At 36.0% G+C, this 22120-nt stretch overlaps 1 protein-coding gene across 25 annotated transcripts in view; it reads right to left on the minus strand.

Moving 5' to 3' along the window:
• The window catches only part of LOC148844044 (RING/FYVE/PHD zinc finger superfamily protein), a 42511-nt gene extending 25857 nt beyond the window's left edge, over positions 1-16654 (minus strand). For 4 of the 25 annotated variants that reach the window (XM_088957168.1, XM_088957178.1, XM_088957177.1 and 1 more), the window contains exons 1-5: positions 16475-16651; positions 10514-10742; positions 10224-10309; positions 9554-9700; positions 2868-2970 (exon numbers count right to left, since the gene is read on the minus strand). In XM_088957168.1, coding sequence (XP_088813294.1) covers positions 2868-2970; positions 9554-9700; positions 10224-10309; positions 10514-10742; positions 16475-16639 — 730 coding nt within the window. In that variant the 5' untranslated portion in view covers positions 16640-16651. Of the gene's footprint in view, positions 1-2867; positions 2971-9553; positions 9701-10223; positions 10310-10513; positions 10834-14386; positions 14675-16154; positions 16433-16474 lie in introns of those variants that run through there. The other 21 variants (XM_088957173.1, XM_088957191.1, XM_088957181.1 and 18 more) reach the window with 14 other exon arrangements.
• Between the last annotated feature and the right edge of the window lie 5466 nt (positions 16655-22120).

A 22120-nucleotide genomic window follows, 5' to 3' on the forward strand; every position in this document is an offset into this window, starting at 1 on the left:
AGTGTTGCCATCTCCTTCAACAATCCATTGACACCTTGATTTTTGTCTCCAACAGATTTCCTCCTTCCTTAATATCTCTTCCAATTCTTGCTTAAGTTTCCATCGATCCTCTCTCTCTTCTTCTAATAAATTTCTAATAGCCTCTTTCTTGTCTAGCTCCTCAATCTTCCTCACTATTTTATCTTTTATTTCCTCTACCCTCCCAAAATGCTCTTTATTCCATTCTTTTATTTTCCCTTTTAGCCTATTTAATTTCCTCACAAAGCTTAACATTTTCAAACTCCCCAAGGGCCTGAGTTCATGCCACCAATCCTTCAATTTGGTCTTAAATGTGTGATCCTCAAACCACATATTTTCAAATCTGAATGGAGTAGGGCCACCCCCTAGAATTTCTTTTTCAATGGAAATGAGGCAATGATCTGAAGTAACCCGAGGTAGCCCTTTCACTTACTATTGAAGCCCACAATTCTTCCCAATGGGGAGTAATGAGAAACCTATCAAGTTTGGAACTGGTTAGAGGGGATTGAAAATTTGACCAAGTATAGTCCACCCGTAGCATCAGAGGTTCACACAGTTCAAGGAAATCAATTAAGCTATTAAACTTTCTCATGCTAGTAGTGATTCCTTGGTTCGGGTTGTTTGTTTCCCCCGAAAATCTGATGACATTGAAATCACCTCCCACACACCATGATCCCTCCCAAATTCCCCTAATAGCACAAACTCCTCCCAAAATGCCTCCATGTCTCTATAGGAGTTAGGACCATATACGTTGGTTACCACCCATTCTCTCCCATCCGATGATCTTCTAATTTCTAGGGAGACTGAAAATCTACCAATCAATCAATTCCTCCACACATTCCATTTCCTCATTCCTCCTAATGGTCAAAATCCCTCTTGAGGCTCCCCATGATGGGGCATAAGACCAGCTTAGGCCCCTGGCTCACCAAAAGCTTCTTATCCATCTTCTATTCAGCTCTAATAGTTCGGTTTCTTCAATCAAGATCAGATCAGGTCTTTCTTTTCTGTGAGTATTCCAGATTGTCCTCTTTTTGGCACTTCCTAGACCTCTTACATTCCAGCTGATTATCTTCATTTCAACCTACTTGTGAGCCCTTATCAATAGCTGCCTAGTATTCCCTTCTTTTTCTTTTCAGGCTCCTCTCTTCCGTCTTCTAATAATTTATTCCACACTTAAGATTCTCTAAATCGCTTTGCTTCCTTCTTCTTTGCTTTCCTTTCTTCTTCAAATATATCTTACTTCCTTCAATCTTCCTTCCCACTCCTCTTTCCTTCTGACTCTTCTTTCTCCTCCTGGTTCAGCCTCCATGCTCCCACCTGGGTTAATGTTCGGGGTACAATCTTTGGTTGAGTGATGGGGTGGTTATTCTCCGAATCAAGGGTCGGGTCAAATAGGTTTTCCAGGATTAAGGACCAGATTCTAGCTCTCTCTTGTTCTAAACTGTTGTCAGATAGGTCAGAATCTTGAGCTGTGGCACTTCCAATTGAGAGATTACCAGGAGGAATGGCACTGGATGGCCCTGTGCAATCAGAGAAGCATAAATTAGAGGGGACTTGAAGAGGACTCGCAAACTGAAAAGGTAAACATAAAGAAGAGGGGTTAGGGACTCCCTGAACCAGCAAGTCAGAATCCTTCCCTTGATCAATACCCACTGATTCAGAAACCTTGGCAGGCAAGTCTAATATAGCATCTACCTTTTGTTCCTCTTGTGCTTCTTTGTCCAGGTTAGTGCCAAGATCCGGCACTCCTTTATTAGTATCTTGATGTTGTGCTTCCCCTAGGAGTTCTTCATCTTCTCTACTGACTGAAACTGAGTCCGCCACATAGACTATGGCAGGACTAGCATCCAATTCTTCTCTTGGAAGCAAGCTGGAGTAGCTAGAGGATTCTTCAAACAAAATCTCTGCTCCCAACATTTCATCGTCCCACAAGATGCAAGTTTAAGCAATGTTAACACTTTGGTACTATCTTCTAGCTCCGACTCATACACCTCTTACCTTAGGTCTTCCTAGTCACTTTCCTCTTCAGATTCGTAACTCTCATGTCTATTAAATTTTGGATTGGGCTTATCAGGAGATGTGGAGTTGTTTGCCGACACCGGCTTCCATACCCATGTGGCGGCGCCTCCTTTGCCGGTGTCTCGTGGAGCTTTAGGGGTGGCTCTGCAACTTACGACAAAGCCGCAGCAGGAGGGTAAGCAATAGGGGTCGAAAGAGACGATGATAGACCCCTACTACTGTCAGCCAGTCTTTGGGCTGAACCACGCACCTGAACCCATGGTTCGCTTGGTTCAACCATCGGTTTGAAGATTAGCGCAGATTTAAAGTTTGAAGAGGTTTTACCGCCTCTTCCAGCTGTCACCTCCGCGAAAGATTGCATTTCCTATTTCTCTTTTAATTTTTCTCTTTGAAGAAAGAGGCTTGGACAATTCTCTTGATTGTGTCAAGCTCCTTCCAAGCTAGGAAAGGATGGGAAAAAAGAATTGTCTAAGCCTCTATCTTGATGATGAGGAGGAGGAAAATCACCCAACTTGTTGCATGCAAAGGATGAACATGTTTCAGCTCAACTGGTGATCTAAAGGGTTTGAGACCTGCTACTCTTGGTGTGTCCTGGGAAAGTTTGTTGGTATTTATTATGCCTATTTCTAAGCTAACTAAGCATTTTTTCCTAGGGAATTAAAAATGGGTCTTTTTCAAGCATGCTTTTTCTTATAGCCCTCTACATACAAGAATCCTTCTTCAGCTCCTTTTTCTTTCTTTCTTTCAGAAAGAAAAACTATCATGAAGCTAAAAAGAAGAAAAACAAATCATGAATATGCATACACTGTCAGATTGAAAGATAAACAAACCTGCCATTGTGTAAAATCCATATGGGTGCTCTTCATAACCAAACATTTCCCTCAGCTCCTCTCCATAGAATTTGTATACCAGCATACCCAAGAAGGCTACAACCTACCAAAAGCATTTCCCAACTTGAGTTCATTAACCATCAAAACCACATTAGAGATATTTCTAGATACACTCTTGCCTTATTCAGAAAATTGTAAAAGAAAGAAGTTTGATATCTAATCAATCAAATTCCTTCATGTGAATGATCCTAAAATCTATAAAATAATTATTATTATTAGTGATTCATAGAGAACTCATATTGGAACTGTTAGCGTAGGGGTATTTCTGTCTTTATACCTAGACTAATGTTGCTGATCTGTAATGTTGTGTTGGAACCAGTGCTCCTAACTTAAATAAGGGCACATATGTCTTTTTAATCATTTTTAATAATATAAATTGTCTGGCCGACTGAGAGGAGGTTATGTTGAGACTTCCAGTTCGAACCAGAATTTCCCCTTCTCTCTTTCTCTCTTTCTTCCACCTTTATACCTCTCTCTACCTAACCGATCTCAGACAGATAGAATTCCAAGGCAGGCCAAATCATAACATGGTATCAGAGCTGATTGAATCTGCCTAGATTTATATTCTCTGCGCACCCTATCTAGGGTTTCTCCTTTTTTTTCTGCATTCGACTGGAGATAAGGGAAATGGCTGAAAAGGAGTGATCGCCCTCTTCCCTTGGAGGTTTCTATGCCTCTAGTCAGGTAGTGTGTGGTCGGTTGCTGTGGTTTCTAAGATCGCCCTCCCCTAATCGATGAAGAATAGAGGGCCGATCTGTGTGGTGCAGTGGCTGTCGTGTGTGGACTGATTTCCTGCTTGTGTGGTTGTTACTTCAGTGATAAGGTAAAAGATCTCAATGCATGATATCTGTTATGGATCAAATAGGAAGTGTGTTTCAGACCATATGCTAGGGTTTCAAACAATAATGTGCTAGGGTTTATGCTGGTTTTTGTGTATTTCGAAGGAAGAGTTATGATAATATAGTGGTGAGATTTCAGGTAGTCGTAGGAGTAGGGTTTGTGGTGTAAAGAGCACACTTTTCAGCAACAACAAGTGCTGAAACCAGTGTGACAGGTTTGATTTAGTTGTGTGCAGTGTGCAGAATTCAGTGGTAATAGAATTCAGCAAGTGTGCAGAATCGGTGATAACATAATGGGAGATAACAGTGATTGTAAACCTAGTGTGATGGTGCCTACAGACTACCTGAATGTCCAGATGACCTCCATTAAACTAAATGGAGAGAATTATGTGCCTTGGGCTAAATCCATCGAAGTCTTTCTAAAGGCAAAGAAGAAGGTAAAACAATAAGAGAGGAGAAACCCTCCACTGACTCTCACAAGTATGAAGACTGGGAGCAAGAGGATGCTCAGATCATCACATGGTTGTGGAATAGTATGGAACCCATGATTAGTGTAAACTTCATGTTTCTTGACACTGCCAAAGATGTGTGGGACCATGCGAAGAAATTGTATTCGGGTCAGAACAATACAACCAGAGTGTATCAACTATATCAAGAGTACTTTAACTTGAGGAGTACTATGCCAACATGAGAAACATACGTAATGAGTTGAATGTCTATCACCCTCTCACTTCTGATGTCAAGATTCAGCAGCAACAAAGAGAACAACTTGATGTGACTAGATTTTTGGTGGGACTGAAGTCAAAATATGAACCAGTACGGGCTCAGATATTAGGAGGATCAGCTCTTCCCTCCTTAGAAGAGGTATTTGCTCAACTCCGGAGGATTTCTATCGGATCTACTGAGAACTCTAATATCTCAGATAGATCTACCTTTGTTGTATCGAGAGGCCGTGGTACTAGAGGTGGAGCTAGGGGAGCTCAGTCTGGCCGTGGTGGTGGTAGTGGTTCTGTGCATGGCCGAAGTGGCAATGGTGGGCCTACTTATAACCGTGGTGGTGGTCGTACGGGGGGCAGAGATTCAGGGGGAGCCCGTGGTAGAGGACGTGGCTCAGGCCCAAGGAAGTGCACTCATTGTGGTATGGATGGACATACCATTAACTATTGTTATGATCTACATGGTCCACCCTCAACCTGGGCCAATCATGCCACGACCGGTGACTCAAGCTCCAGCTTTAGACAGGAGAATCATTCATCTGATCATATACCTCCTACACCCACAGATGGTCTCGTGAAAGAGATGGTGAGTGTTCCCCGTGATGAATATGAGAAGTTTATCCAATCACAGCAGAACACGGTGACTTTCGCTCACTCAGGTATGGCTTGTCTGGCATCCACACCCAATCCCTAGATCATTGACTCTGGAGCCTCCGATCACATGACTGGAACTCCAGGTGTATTTTCTTCCTTATCTCATTGCTCAACATCACAATTTGTCACCCTTGCTAATGGTTCCACATCCTCAATTTGTGATGTTGGTAATGTTGATTTAGATCCTGTATCCCTCTCCTCAGTTTTGTATGTTCCTAAATTGCCTTTTAATCTTATGTCTGTCAATAAGCTGACCAAATCACTTAACTGCTCCATTACCTTTTATCCTTCTATGTGTGTTTTTCAGAATCTCAAGATGGGGATGAAGATTGGTGAAGGGGATGAAGCTGGTGGATTGCATTATCTTGACGGTGGTGGTGGTAGAACTTCAACAGCTCTCCAATCATCCCTTTCTCCTCTCCGGTGGCACTGCCAATTTGGTCATCCATTGCTAAAAGTCTTGAAGTCTTTGGTTTCGTCCTTGAGTCAGCTTTCTGTTTTGGATTGTGAGTTGTGTCAGTTTGGGAAACACCATCGTGTTCCCTTTAGTTCTAGGGTTGATAACCATGTGTCAAGTCCTTTTTTTTTAATTCATTCAGATGTTCGGGGTCCTTATAAAGTGATGTCATATAATGGATACAGATATTTTGTCATTTTTGTAGATGATTTTTCAATGATGACGTGGCTCTATCTAATGAAAGAAAGAGGTGAATTGTTTACCATTTTTCAGAAATTTTATGCTAAGATTCATAACCAATTTGGTACCCATATCAAAGTTTTCCGTTCTGGTAATGGCCGCGAATATTTATCCTCATCATTTCAGGAATACCTGGACCAACATGGCATTATACATCAGACCTCATGTACCTACACCCCACAACAAAAGGGGGTGGCTGAGAGAAAGAGTCGCCATCTCTTGGAAACAACAAGATCCCTCATGCATCACATGCATGTTCCCAAACCCTTTTGGAATGATGTAGTGCTTACCTTGTGCTTTCTGATTAATCGGATGCCCACGTTCATCCTTGATGGTCATTCTCCGTTTCAGGTCTTGTTTCCCGCTTTGTCTCTGTTTCCTCTTACGCCGAGGGTATTTGGGAGTGTCTGCTTCGTCCATAATTTGGGTCCCGGGAATGACAAGTTCGATGCCCGTTCTCTTAAGTGCATCTTCCTTGGCTATTCTCGGACCCAGAAAGGGTATAGGTGTTACCATCCTAGTTCTCGACGGTCCTTTATGTGTATTGTTGTCACCTTCTTTGATTCTACTTCGTTCTTTTTGGGGTCCGGTGATGCTTCTTCCTCTTCATCACCTCCTCCTCTTCCACTTCCCGTTGTCAACCCTCTTCCCTTGGCTCCAGCCGTGACCAAATCCTTGCTTCCGGTGCCACCACCTGTTGAACGCCCACCTATCCGTCATGTGTATACACATCGCCCACGCGTACCAGCTACTACTCCTTCGACTACATCTCCGTCGACGGATCCAGCACAAGACCCGCACTCAGCATCTGAGCTTGACCTCTCCATTGCTTTGCGGAAAGGTAAACGCACTTGCACCCTTCATCCTATTTCTAATTATGTTTCACTTACTCACCTTTCCACTTCCCATCACCAGTTTGTCACCTTGTTATCATTAGTTGTTGTCCCTAAGGATGTCCAGGAAGCCCTTGCCTCTCCAGGGTGGTGTCAAGCCATGAAAGAAGAACTCTCTGCCCTTCATCATAATCATACTTGCGACCTCACTGCTCTTCCTCCTAGGAAGCAAGCTGTTGGTTGTAAATGGGTTTATACGGTTAAGTATCTACCTGATGATAGTGTTGAACGCCTGAAAGCGCGATTGGTTGCAAAAGGGTACTCCCAAACCTATGGTATTGACTACACAGAGAACTTCTCACCGTTTGTTAAGATAGGGTCAGTTCGTGTTGTGATCTCTCTTGCAGCTATGTATGAGTGGCCACTATATCAGCTTGATATCAAGAATGCCTTTTTGCATGGTGACTTACTCAAGGAGGTCTACATGGAGCAACCTCCAGGGTTTGTTGCTCAGGGGGAGGATGGTAAGGTGTGCAGACTAAGGCTATATATTGGCTTAAACAGTCTCCTCGAGCATGGTTTGGTAGGTTCAATGAGGTGGTAAAGAAGTTTGGTATAAAACAGTTCAAAGTTGACCATTTTGTATTTAGTCATGACTCTCCGAGAGGAAAAATACTGTTGGTGGTGTATGTAGATGATATTGCTATTACTGGAAATGATAACATGGGTATTGACAGGCTGAAGACTTATCTGCAGGATCATTTTCAGACGAAAGATCTTGGTAAGCTGAAGTACTTCTTGGGGATAGAGGTAGCAAGATTCAAGTATGGTATTAACTTGTGCCAGAGAAAATATGTGCTTGATTTGCTGGAAGAAACAGGCTTGTTGGGTGCCAAACCAGCTGAAACACCCATGGGCACAAATACCAAGCTAAGTAGTGATATGGGTGAAGTGTTTGAAGACCCTGACAGATACCGACGACTTGTGGGTAAACTGAACTACTTAACCATTACTAGACCAGACATCTCATTTGCGGTTAGTGTGGTAAGCCAGTTCATGCAAAAACTTCTGATTCCTCATTGGAATGCAGTTCTGAGAATTGTGAAGTATCTAAAAGGGGCTCCGGGTCGCGGTTTGATATACAAGAGTGGCGGAAAACTTGAAATAGAAGGGTATTCTGATGTTGACTGGGCCGGTTCTATGTCTAATAGGTGGTCTACTACAGGATACTTTCCTGGGAAGTAACCTGGTGACATGGAAAAGTAAGAAGCAGAGGTTGTGGCAAGAAGCAGTGCAGAAGCAGAATATAGGGCTATGGAGCACCGCTTGTGAATTAGTGTGGCTAAGGAACCTTCTACAAGAAATAGGGTACAACATCAACACTCCAATGAAGCTCTATTGTGATAATCAGGCTGCAGTTCATATTTCCTCTAATCCGGTGTTTCATGAAAGAACCAGGCACATTGAAGTTGACTGCCACTTTGTGAGGGAGAAGGTGCTGAATGGAGAACTAGACACTACACATGTTAATACAGGAAATCAATGGGCTGACAAATTTACAAAAGGCTTGATTCGGGGAAGATTGGACTACATATGTAACAAGATGGGAGTATACGATGAGGGGGAGTGTTAGCGTAGGGGTATTTCTGTCTTTATACCTAGATTAATGTTGTTGATCTGTAATGTTGTGTTGGAACCAGTGCTCCTAACTTAAATAAGGGCACATATGTCTTTTCAATCATTTTTAATAATATAAGTTTTGTCTGGCCAACTAGGAGGAGGTTATGTTGAGACTTCCAGTTCGAACCAGAATTTCCCCTTCTCTCTTTCTCTCTTTCTTCCACCTTCCACCTTTCCATGGGTACTAAAATGAAATATTACTGGAACCAACATATTCCCTAATGAAAATTACTAGTGTTATGTGGAGTACAAAAGATAGTATTATGACATAAGTTGGCAACAATATTTTAGATAATGAGTAGCAGTATTATTGCCCTCCTAATGGACACGGTTGCTTCTTTTAGCCAGCTTGAACTTCTTTGAAAACATAAAGTTAAAGCTTAGTTTTATTGTATAATAAATTACTTGGCTGATCTATTAGAATCATTTGCACTTTCTATGGGTTTAAATTTTGTTTGAACTCAATCTATTATGTAGTTTTAGCTCTTAAAGTTTACAGGACAACATCATAGTATATTATTTTAGCTATTAACCATAGTTTCTTAGCTTTGTTTGATGATCTTTAACAAGACAACGATTTAAAAAGGGTCTACCTACGCATTTTGATCATTACATAATAGCATTCTATATTTTTGCAAAATTCACAATGTTTCTACCATGTCTGTTCTTTTAACAATATTTCCGTACAATGTTTCTAGCATTTCTGACATGTTTCCTATTATTTGGATGACTGATATTTCCACCAACACTACATTTTAATCCTTGGAAAATACTTTGGATTGCAAGTTGTGAAATGGTTGAAATTTTGATTAAAACAACTTTGCTAACTTGTCATATGTTTCTTTTTTTCAATAACTATTCAGTACACCAATAACCCTTCAATAAAAAGCGCACTAAAAATTTCAAACATACAATTCAAGAAAAGCATAGAGAAATGTTAAACAAAAAGAAATCTAATATTATATACCTATTGAAAAAGATCTAAAATTTTGTCTTTGTTACCAAGTAATGTTTTATAGGAAAAGAAGTATATTAGACATTCATTTATGTCAAATAGCTAGGTGAAAAAGAAAATATTATGTTTAGTATCCCTTGACAATCCATGGACTGTCAGAATCAGACACATGCCTGACATAGATAGTTCATTTAAGGAGAGTCCATCCAACACTGGCACAGATAATAATGAGAAGAAAGGTAATCATCTTACCAACTGGACAATGACAAAAATAAATGCATGATCCCTAACAACCAGGAGTTGAAATTTCAATCTCAACCACCATCGATCTGGTGGGACATTTGCTCGTAGTATGAACACTGCCCTGCACTCTGTACAGTGGGCAAAAGCAAAGCCCTCCTGCACAAAAGAGCAAATAAATAATAGTTAACCCTCTCCACATTAGGAAAATAAAAGTCATAGTACTTATAATAATGTTAGTGCCAATTCATAGCTACAAATGAGGTCAATGTGGACAAAAGATCAACCTCCTAATGTTTAACCTGCTAGTCAAACATGCAGAACAGTAGCAATATCCAAGCATCCAGCTAAGACAAGGACACTTCTGTTGTTCAATACAAGTGTGAAGTTTCAGATGGACTGACCTAAGAAACCCAAAATCTAGATAACTCCTTAATTTTCTTGACAAGTGAATTTATTTGTTGAAAATATTGGGAAATGTAGTCTCCTACTAATATCCTAATTTATAATAGATCAAAAAAATAAAGTATGCAGGCCAGGTGCCTCCAAAAAGAAAAGAAAGTAGGAGTAGCAAATAAAAATACCAATAAATACAGAAACAGTTCAAAATTCTAATATAGTTAAGCATTTAGCAGTTCAGCAACATCTAACAATCCCATCTTCTTTTGTTTCTGTTATATACCTTAGTTGATCTCCAGTGATCAAGACATGATCGATGTACATACTTCTGTGTGCCTTTGCAATGGCAAGGTGCTATCAGATCTTCACCTATACATTGAAAAAGTCACTTCCTCAATGGAACCAGACTGGAAAGAAACTCATATAAAAGATACCACTAACAGTTACCACCAGCTATGCCGAAACAGAAAAAAAGTAAAGGAACTTTTCTTTAAAGAAAGACAAGATGCAGTATTCAGGCTGCAGATTAGATTCCTGTGAAAAAAAAGACCAGTAACAGTGGGTAGATTCAACCTTCAGTATCAAGACAAATCCGACATTGTGGCTGGTCTCCATTCACCAGACTGCAACTTTCATCAGCATCAAAACTTTGACGATCATCATCAGCTTCACAGCAGTCACCACCCACGAGTCTAATTTCATATGAAGAAGAGGGTTCCTCAGATCTGCGTGTAATGGTGGTTTGACTTAAAATAGGCTCTTTTTCTGAAACATCTTCAGTTTGACCATCATTTGAGACCAACTGCATTGCGAAGAATTTCTAATCAAGATAAGAATATGCCAGATGTCACCATAGGCATGAATTCTGACCATTTCTAGAGAAATTACAGATCCTACAAAGGAGAAAAGAAACAACATCATCAGATAAAATGTTATACAGAAAGATGTAAAGAAGAAAAGTTTATAACTATGCAGCCCATGAGATATGAGGTGAAGCAATTTGTAGAATAATATTAAATAAAAATCAGGTAAAAGAACATATCAAGTTACCCCTTGATTTTGCATCTCTAAATTAATAACCTGAAAACTATATTATAAATTAGAATTATCCCTTGATTAAATACACTTTATTTTGAAAAAAAAAAAAGTCTTTTGAGATTTAAAACCATCATACCACATTGCCAAATAGTGCATCCAATGATCCACTTAGAAAGAGGTTACCAATCTTGGGGAAGGAAATCCTCCTTCTGGAAACACCTAAAACTTGCAGTAGATGTCAGTTCATGTTGAGGGCACAGGTCGCATTGAACCTGCTTATACCACATTGCTCCAAAGGAGATTAGAAATGACAATCTTACAGGAATTTTCGGGTACCTGACTCTAATAGAACCTGTTTATCAAAACCCTATAGGGTTTGGGTTTTGACCTTAGGGTACCAATACCCAAACCCAATTATAAATCCGTGTATATATTATCAAATATACTTATGTATTTTATAAGAACTACTATACATAGTAAAAAGGATTGAGAGAGAATTCAACCCCTTGCCCTTGCATCTCCCATTATAGGCATCTTTAGCACTAGCCTACCACACCATTTTTACTTAGGAGGGGTGTCACATTTTACTTATGTGATGTAAAATCAAGTGCAAGGTTCAGTATACTATACTTTGCCTTTTTCAAAACAAAAAAATATTGAAGAGACAATTTAAAGAAATATATCTGGATTTTGGATACGGTGAAAAAGTTAAGATACACATGGATATGCCATGGAAATTCGAATATATATTAAAAATATATGAATTATATATAATCTACAGCTGTAACAACTCTATACATAAGAAAATATATTTTAATAGTTTATGTTGAGTGGGCCGGTTTGTTTTGTTGAGTGGCCCGGTTTGTCTTTAGTTTGTTTTTATTTAATTAGGAAGTTGTTGGGCCTTTGGCCCATTAGTTTTTTATTTTTAAAAGTTGTGACTATTCAATTTTAGTAGCCGCCCTACTAAGGGCATCCTTGTAATATCTCATCTTTAAGTTAAATATAAATATAATGAGGGGCTGGCGGCTAGGGTTAACTTTCTCATAACTCTAGTTGACCTCCTACTCTTTTCTTCTTCTCCTTCCTTCTCTACTGCTGAAATCTTCACTTTCCCCCTCTTTCTCTCACAAGAAGCTTGACTGAATCAGCAAATAGTGATTTCTACTGTTTACAACTTCAAACTTTTCCTAGACCCATCTCCCAAACCTGTTATTGGTAATTGAATGTGAATTTCAAATTTGAAACATGATACCAATAATAGGAAAAGTTAAATGGGTGAGACGGGTCATAACCGGTTTGGGAAAGTGGGAGGAAAAGTTAAACGAGTTTAGGACGGGATGGGTCAAGGATACCTAGGCAGGTTTGGGATGGGAAGGGCAATTTTTGTGGGTACCCTACCCATATGCTAAAGGAGATTCTTGCAGCATGTTAGTTGGATACGGGTGAGAATCTTCCAGATAAAGAAAATGAAGATTGTGGAATCACCAGTGAAAATAACAAATAGTTTCGTTAATGCTTGCTCACCAACTTGGTAAAGTATGTAATTGCTGAGGGCAGACCTGAAATCAGAGCCCCTCCATAGCACATTTAACCAATGAAGGGCTATTGTTTTGTTCATTGCACTTAGCTAACTAATATGGACAAAATTACCATTGGTGCAAAAATCTGTACAAATTTGATTTCTCCTTCTATGGCTTCTTTCCCTTTTTTCCATATTTGCATCATTCCCCCAGTTTCGAAAACCTATGCTTGAGTTTTGTGATGGGAAATAATGAAGAACTAGCGCAGTATGGAAACAAAACACATTGAAAAAGCTTCAAAGAAAAGAGCATAAGTTGAACTACCAGGAAGAAGAATGTTTCATTGAATAATTAAGAGAAAATTCAATATCAAAAACTGTCTTATTTGTCCCCTAACTACTCTTTATATAGGCATACACCCTTATGGCTCCTACAAAAAAGTTTCCTAATCTATGAAAACACTCCATAATAGAATCATACTAAAACTCCTCAAAAAGAAAGTCTTAATTGTGCAATCCTAATCTAAGAAAACACCCCATAATAGAATCCTAATAAAACTCTTCAAAAAGAAAGCCCTCATTGAATACAAATTTGAAATCACGCTATAATGCTAACTTAGTAATTACGAACTAAGATAGAAACTTTGCGATAGTGCCAACTTGGTAAAAACGAACTAAGATAGAAATTCTGTGATGATGCTATATCGGTAAATATTTACTAAGTTGGATCGGTGGTGTCATCTCTGCTTCTTATGTGTCTTGGAATGGTCCCAACTTGCATAGAACTTATTAGTTCCATTCTGTGTTGCGTCATCTTCTCCCTATATGTACTAAGAGGGGTTTCCGAAAACCAACTTTGTAAATGTTCACCCAGTTGGTCCAAATACCATACTGCATCAAGAACCCTTTAGTAGATCAGGCTAGAGAGACTCAAATATAGACTTTAACAACTAAAAGAACTCTACCAACCCATTACCAATCATACTACTACTAAACAAACCAATAACCATTCCAAAACTGACCCAATGAAATAGAAAAGCTCAACCCTAAGCATACTAGTCTCTTTCTATTATTTTCTTATTTGTTTGAGTTTGACGTATGTCGGTGTCATACTCTTGAACCTTTTAAGACTCCAAAACCTGGAATGATAACTAACAAAGAACTTGAAAAATTTATCCAATCAAATACACAGGAGCAACTAAGAAATGTATTCTTCCTAGGGCATATATATATATATATATATATATATATATATATATATATATATATATATGTATGTATGATAATTGAATTGTAATTGTATTATTCAAGCAATGAGAGCTATTACAGGCATCCCAAACGAGAGACATGAGGTGTAACCACTCCTTAAAAGAAAATTACATAAAAAAAAAATAGTAGTGAAAAGATTGTAAGCAGCCCAGTATAAGCTTTCCCTATTGGCCACTTGTTTGGCAAGACAATCAGCCAGTGCATTCGCTGACTTTCCCACCCAGTGTAGGCTAATATATTGATGAGTAAAAACTTTTATTAAATCAAATATTCAAGCTGATACAAACATCCATTGGACTTGGAGAGGCGCAAGCTGCAACATCTCCCAACAGAGTACTAAGGAAAACAAATATCAAATTACAACTAAGCCCAATAAAATTGTTCCTTATTTTCCCCTTGCTTGGCTAAACAGTCAGTCATTGCAGTTGCTGATCTCCCCTATATGAAATATATTTTAGAATTAAATCAACTCAAGAAATTGATAGTAATAGTGGCATAAAGATCACAAAATGGAAGATCGTGCCCATGGATGACTGTGATAATGTGCCATAAACAGCAGCTTCATGTAAAGAATGAGTTTACTCTAGCTCATAATTCTCCTAGAATGGTTGGTCTACCTCCAAAATGCACAAACCTCATGACAGAGTGGCTCCATGAAAATGTTTACCCAACAAACAGAACCACATCCCTGCAGCGTGCACTCAAATTCCACCACAAGTAGTCATTTCCTGCTATTCATTGTTTCTCAATCACCATTTCCATCCACATATTTTTCCTCAGAAGTCAGACCTTATTGAATTTTTCTTCCCCCTCCCCCTTTCCTTTCTTCCAGTTCACTCCCATACATTTCGCTAGAACTTTCACTTCAGCTAGCTCATTCTTTTGATCAGATACAAGTATCATCACTGAAAAGGATAGGAAGCAATTAGAGATTGTGGAAAGCAGCAGAGGATTATTCAAATTGAGGGGGAGGGGGCTCAATAAATGGAATGTGCTGAAAGCAGTTTTGCATGGACTCTCTTAAATGGACAAAGTGTCCATGTTGGGCATGCATCAGATTTTGACACACGACAGAATTTTGAAGGACACTTCTTTGTAACACATTTTCTTTTTTTTCCTCCGAGTTGTTAGACATTAATGAACAGTTAATGTACAAGATGAATGTCACTTTTCCTATGAAATGTTATTAATAATAAGTTAATAACAAGACTATTGTTAGATGTTTTCCTATAGATATTTAGTGTTAAAATTCAAAAAATATGAACTATTTTATTGGTATATACTTTTTCTCTAAATGTGTCTACAGTAGAGTGTTTTTTTCATTGCACATTATGGAAGCTGAAAATAATCACTTGGCTTGCTAAATGTTTAGGGATGTTGTGGGCATGAATTCTCAACAGAAATCATGGAGAAATTATAGTGGAAGGAGTCGAATGCAGCTTGCGGACCTGTGAGGAAACAAAAAGGGCAAAATATTACTATTTTGGACACTGCTTGAACTGGAAGACCCGAAAATAACCAGGATAAGGGCTTGGTCATCAAGGTCAGTGAAAGGCAACAAAGCGTAACAATGGTCATAAAATAATCTCACAACCAACTTCACAAACGGTCCTGTCAAAATAAAACAAAAATAAAAGAAAAGCATTCTATCGCCTAGTCCTGAAGGAAAAGTTGAGAAGGACCAAAAAATAAAAAACCAAAATCATATGGATTATCTTTTGACAGCATTCCAGAAAAGGGATTAGCACGAACAGGTAATTTCTTCGGTACTAGCCGATTTAGATTCTCAGGGTTCCACATAAGTCTATTTCTAAACGGGTTTCTAATGATTAATGGATTAATTTAAGAACGTTAGAATGTAACTAACACCTTTCAATTGGAAAAATCATCCGAGTTTGACAAGAGAAAGAAGCTCATGGTGCATTATTTCTCTGCTCCAAGGTGCATTTGTAACAAGCTAGATAATTCCTACACTATTTGAACTACAACCAATAAGGAACTAGTGTTCAAACCAATGCCACACGTATGTAATTATATATAACATTTAAGACGATATGGCTCTGTCACAAATGTACAACAGAACAGTAAGAAATGTCTAGAATGCAATTCTTTTGGTATGACAAGAGATCAAATATCAAAGAAAACATTCAATCTTTTATATTTTAACCATTCCCAAAAGAATTTAAAATAGAGAGAGAGAGAGAGAGAGAGAGATCAAATGAATCAGACCAAAACACATCTAATACATCAAAATAAGAAAGAAAGAATGCGAAGAAAACTGCATTGAGAATCGAAGAACAGTAATAAAAGCACGAAAAAAACAAATCCATATATGAAATTAAGAAGAAAAGGGTGCAATTTTGGTGGGATTCACCGACAAGGTACCTGGTTTCCAGCAAGATTTTAACATCAACACTGAATTTGCAGGATAGAAACATGTCAACGCAGAAGATCAGAGAATACACCTCAGATATCAAATGGGTTCTAGGGCTTCGTCAATGAGATTTGCTTTGAACGGAGAGAGAGAGAAAGTCAGAAGGAGAGAGAAAGGATGTGGACGGGAGCGAAGGGAGAAGGAAGACTACAGACTTGGACTTAGCACCAAAGAAAAAACCAACCGGGAAAACAAAGTATATACTATATGCATTACACACTTCTTCTATGATGCAAAATGTTAATTAATTAATTAAAATAGCCAGATCTACCTGGTCTATCGACGGGAATGTCAACCGTCCGATCACGATCTCCATTCCGTCAAACGGAAAACGAGAAGTCGAAGGACTCGAAACATAGTTGTTTCGTTTGGAGAGGGACCCACGTGTAGAAAACACCAGACCAGATCGATCTTCTATGTTCTTCATCGTCATCATTTTATCTACTTAGACAAAGAACACAATGAGATGTCACATACTAAATGCCGACATTGCAGGTGCCACGTGTCATCCTTATGGTCTAAGTTTTAATTGAATTGAGATTACCCACGTGGCAACATAGATTAATGGTACGAGGTAATGACATTCAACTGATAGCCCCGCCTAAGCTCGACTCAACACAACTTGAGATGGGTTTGGGTGTTTTGGTTTGGTGAAGCTCGGGTGGGCTGTTCAGGTTTTAAAGAATGGTAAATTTGCTGAAGCCTCCTTTGTACACTTTCTCATAGCTGGTTGCGGGTCAGTATTTTATGACATTCTTGCATTTACACCTTTTTTTTTTCCTTTCATTATTTTGAGGCGATAAAAGCATGCAAAATTATCAAAATATCCAATTTTGACTGTTTGAATGGTAAATTGGCTTTTAAATTTGTTCTTTCCTATTACATTTTTTCTACAATTTCTATATAGTTTATCGAATTATATATATATATATTACCATTTTCTTTGTTTTTTCGTAATTTTTGCCTTTTCTTATTGTATATATACTAGCGGGGACCCATGCGATGCACAAGATTTATTAAGCGAAAGCTAAATAATAGAAATGGTCATATAATAAAATAACCCTTATAGTTTCATGGATTTATTAAAATCTACCCTATAGTTAGCATTCTACTAAAACACCACTTATAATTTGCAATGGATTTAATTAATCTTCCATTAGATGATAGTGGAAAATGACAATTTTGACTCTAATGTTCATTTAAATAAATTTAATCAAAAGAAAATAAAAATAAAAATACCATTTTTGCCCTTAATAAGACACGGGAAACCACTCTATTGGCTATATTTGGTCAATTTTGTTTTTTATACAAAAAAAAAAGTATTAAGGATATTTTTCGAATAAAAAAATCATGGGCCTAATGGCAAAACAAACACTTCTTAATGAAATGTTGATTAAGTAAATAAGTTGTAAAATATATGGGATTTTTAGTAAAATGAAAACTATAAGGTAGATTTAAGTAAATATGTAAAACTATAAGGTGTGTAGGAATGGCAATGGGGCAAGGATCATATTCCCCGTCCCCGACTCTGATTCTGAAATTAACCCCATCCCCGATGCCTGATGGGGATGGGTTCCCCGTGGGGACCCGAATCCCCAAAATGTTTTGAGATAATAGTATTTTTTAAAATAAATTTATTTAAAATAAATAAAATTTTTAAATCATAAATAATGTTTTGAATATATTTTGATATATATATATATATAATATAAATAATATAATAGTATATTTAATATAAATAACATTTAATATATATATATATATATAATTGTGGTCGGGGCGGGGCAAGGACCTCAATCCCCATCCCTAACCCCGACCCCAACCTCGACCGGGGATTCCTATTAATCCTCGTCCATGCCCTCACCTCGCCAAAACAATCCCCATCCCTAGCCCCATCAGGTCAGGGAAGTCGGGTCCCCGTCGAGGATGGGGAAAATTGTCATCCCTAAAAGTGTGTTCTAATAAGTGACCCTAATAGAAACACATAGGAGTATGCAATTGTTTTATATTTTTAACTTTTTAATTATTCATATTTTATATACTAATTTTAATAAAATTATTATAATAGAAAAATAACAATAATTAATTTCAGTTTATTGAACTAATGAAACCAACCAACTTGATTAACTCGATCTGAGTTAGTTGGTTTTCTAGTATTTTAGGTTGGCTTTGGTTCAAAAATTTCCCAATTTGACCAAGTTGAATCAGTTTCACTTTGGCCATTTGTAAACCGACAAAAATTGAACGACCTAACCATGGATATGTATTAATATTTTATATTTTAAATATAATTTTTAATATGGAAAAATGGAAATTTTCCCATATTTCTTAGTCTAAAATGTTTTATATCATAAATCTAGTTTTTTAATTTATTTTTTAATAATTGCACCGTCATTTTTAAAATTAAATATAAATTTTAAGTTTAAATCGACCCAAATCAATACAACTTGAGTGGATCAGTTCTCACAAAATGTTAGTTGGTTTTAGCTGACCAACTCCCTAACTGACCAGGTCAATTTGGTTGGCCAAATAGCATACGACCAAACCAAACCACCTCATGAACACTCGTAATTTCAGCTAAATTAATAGTCTTATCTCTGATAAATAACAATAGTTTAATCTCCAATAATTATTGAAAATTTATAGCAAAAATTCACAATTATTGAAAATATAATGATAAAGAAAGATACGATAATTAGAGAAATTAAAAAATACAATAAGTACTAAAATATATTAGCATAGTCAATAAATAGTATAATCTCAAATAATAATTTAATCTCAAATAAATATTAATCAATAGCTTATAACAAAAATAAAATAAGTATGATAAATTAAATAACAAAACAAAAGAGATTTATACATAATCATTGAAAATACATTTATCACAAAAGACAATAAATATTAATTTTAGTATATACAATTATATAATAAATACAGATTAAGAGTTTAAATTTATTATTAATAAATATTATTTTTTATGAAAGTTATTTTCTAGAATTATTCCTTGATATAAGTGAAATTCAATATTTACAATATTATGTAAAAATATTAAATTATTATTAATTTCAATATTATGTTATAATTATTTTTCTACTTTTTAGACTTAATTTTAAATTTATTACATAATTTCTTTATTTTAACTATTTAAAATCTAGTTATGATAAATATTTTATTATTCAAAATATTTAGTTATTTAAATACTTAAATAATATGTAAAATATATAAATTTTAAAATATTAATTATTTATTGAATTTAATTATCCACAAAATCATAATTTATACTATTATTACATAATTTCATTACTAATTTTGTAATATATTAAATTATTATTAATTTCAATATTATTTTATAATTATTTTTCTACTTTGAAGAAATTTTTAAAATTTATTACACAATTTTGTTATTTTAACTATTTAAAATCTAGTTATGATAAATATTTAGTTATTTCAATTGATAATCTGGAAAAATATAATTTAAATTGCTAATACATAATTTCGTAATATATTTTGTAAAATTATAAAATTATTTTTTTAATAAATATTTTAAAGTTATTATTTAATTTTGTTAGAATATTTAAATAATTCTTAAATTTTTTAATCCAAACTTTTTTAGATAGATATAGATAAAAAGTAGGGGAGAGGATAAATAGGAATTAGAGATAATTTAGTAGAGAAACTATCTACTAAATTAGAGATAATTTAGGAGAAAAACTCTATACTAAATTAGAGATAATTTTGAAGATAAATAGAATAAGAGATAATTTAGAGGATAAATAGGAGTTAGAGATAATTTTGGAGAAAGTGAGGGGTAGTGGGGGAGATGGTTTAGGAGAAATTTTAAAAGAGATTATTTAGGTTATTGGGAAAGTGCATTTTATTGGTTGTTTCAAAAATGACATGTTATAAATAAATAAAAAAATCTAGAAAATGAGAAAATTTCTTGACCGCTTTGTTTTAATATATACTAGCGGGGACTCATGTGAATCACGGGATTTATTAAGAGTAGGGCTATTCATAACAAGACCCAAACCAACCAAACCAACCAACCCAATCCAATCCAACCCGAGTTGGCTGGTTTTTCTTCATCATCGGTCGGTTTCGGGTCACAAAAAAACATAAACTGATGGTTCGGTTTCAGTTTTACTATATATATATATATATATTTCAGTTTTAATATATATTCCAGATATATATTTGTGGAAATATATATTCAGCTTTATTTCAGAAATATGCATATTATATATAAAATTTCTAATATATAAAATATCAGTTTTAATCCATCAAATCATTTTTAATTTCCAAGCATCCAGCCTTTTCTTTCTTAGACTTGAATCCTTTACCGTTCACACCGAGAGAATCATTCACAAAACCGACCCAAATAGATCCAAACTGACCAAGTCGGTTTTACTTAGTACTAGGTCGGTTTCGGTTTCATTTCTAGGTAAACCGACCAGGTCGGGTTAGTTGGAAAAATGCTAGTAAACCGACCCAACCTGATCCATGAACAACCCTAATTAAGAGAAATCTAAATAATAGAAAGGGTCATATAATAAAATACCCCTTATAATTTCATGGATTTATTAAAATCTAACCTATAGTTAGCATTTTACTAAAACACCACTTATAATTTGCAATGGATTTAATCAATCTTCCATTAGATTACAATGGAAAATGACAATGTTGACCCTAATGCTCATTTAAATAAATTTAATCAAAAGAAAATAAAAATAGAAATACCATTTTTGCCCTTAATAAGACACGTGCAACCACTCTATTGGCTATATTTGGTCAATTTTTTATACAAAAAAAGTGTTAAGGGTATTTTTGGAATAAAAAATCACGGGCCTAATGGCAAAACAAACACTCCTTAATGAAAGGTTGATTAAGTAAATAAGTTGTAAAATATATGGGATGTTTTAGTAAATTGAAAACTATAAGGTAGATTTAAGTAAATATGTAAAACTATAAGGTGTGTAGGAATGGCAACGGGGCGGGGATCATATTCCCCGTCCCTGACCCCAACTCTGAATTTAACCCATCCCTGATCCCCAACGGGGATGGGTTCCCCGTGGGGACTCGAATCCCCAAAATGTTTTCAGATAATAGTATTTTTTTAAATAATCTAATTTAGAATAAATAAAAAATTTAAATTATAAATAAGGTTTTAAATACGTTTTGATATATATAATATAAATAATATAATAGTATATTTAATATAAACAACTTTTAATATATATATATATATATATAATCGGGGTCAAGGCGTGGTGAGGACCTTAATCCACATCCCCAACCCCAACCACGACCTCAACTGGGAATCTTATTAATCCTGCCCCCGCCCCCGCCCCACCAAAACAATCCCCATCCCCAGCCCCATCGAGTCGGGGAAGTCGGGTCCCATTAGGGATGGGGAAAATTGTCATCCCTAAAATTGTTTTATATTTTCAACTTTTTAAATGATTAATAATTATTCATATTTTATATACTACATTTAATAAAATTTTTATAATACAAAATTAACAATAATTAATCTCAGTTAAGTTTATTTATCAAACTAATGAAACCAACTAACCCAATTAACTCGACTCGAGTTGGTCAGTTTTCTAGTATTTTAGGTTGGATTTGATTAAAAAAATTCCCAATTTGACCAAGTTGGATTAGTTTCACTTTGGCCATTTGTAAACTGACCAAAACCAAACGACCTAACTATGGATATATATTAATATTTTATATTTTAAATATAATTTTTAATATGGAAAGTGTGGAAATTGTCCGATATTTCTTAGTCTAAAATGTTTTATATCATAAATCTAATTTTTTTAAATATTTTTAATAACTACGCTATAATTTTTAAAATAAAATAAAATTTTTAAGTTTGAATCTTTTGAACAGATTGACCAAACAAAAAAAATTGACC

This window comes from Nelumbo lutea, chromosome 8, assembly GCF_056320005.1.
Source record: "Nelumbo lutea isolate HS-2025 chromosome 8, American lotus-T2T, whole genome shotgun sequence".
Classification (NCBI taxonomy): domain Eukaryota; kingdom Viridiplantae; phylum Streptophyta; class Magnoliopsida; order Proteales; family Nelumbonaceae; genus Nelumbo; species Nelumbo lutea.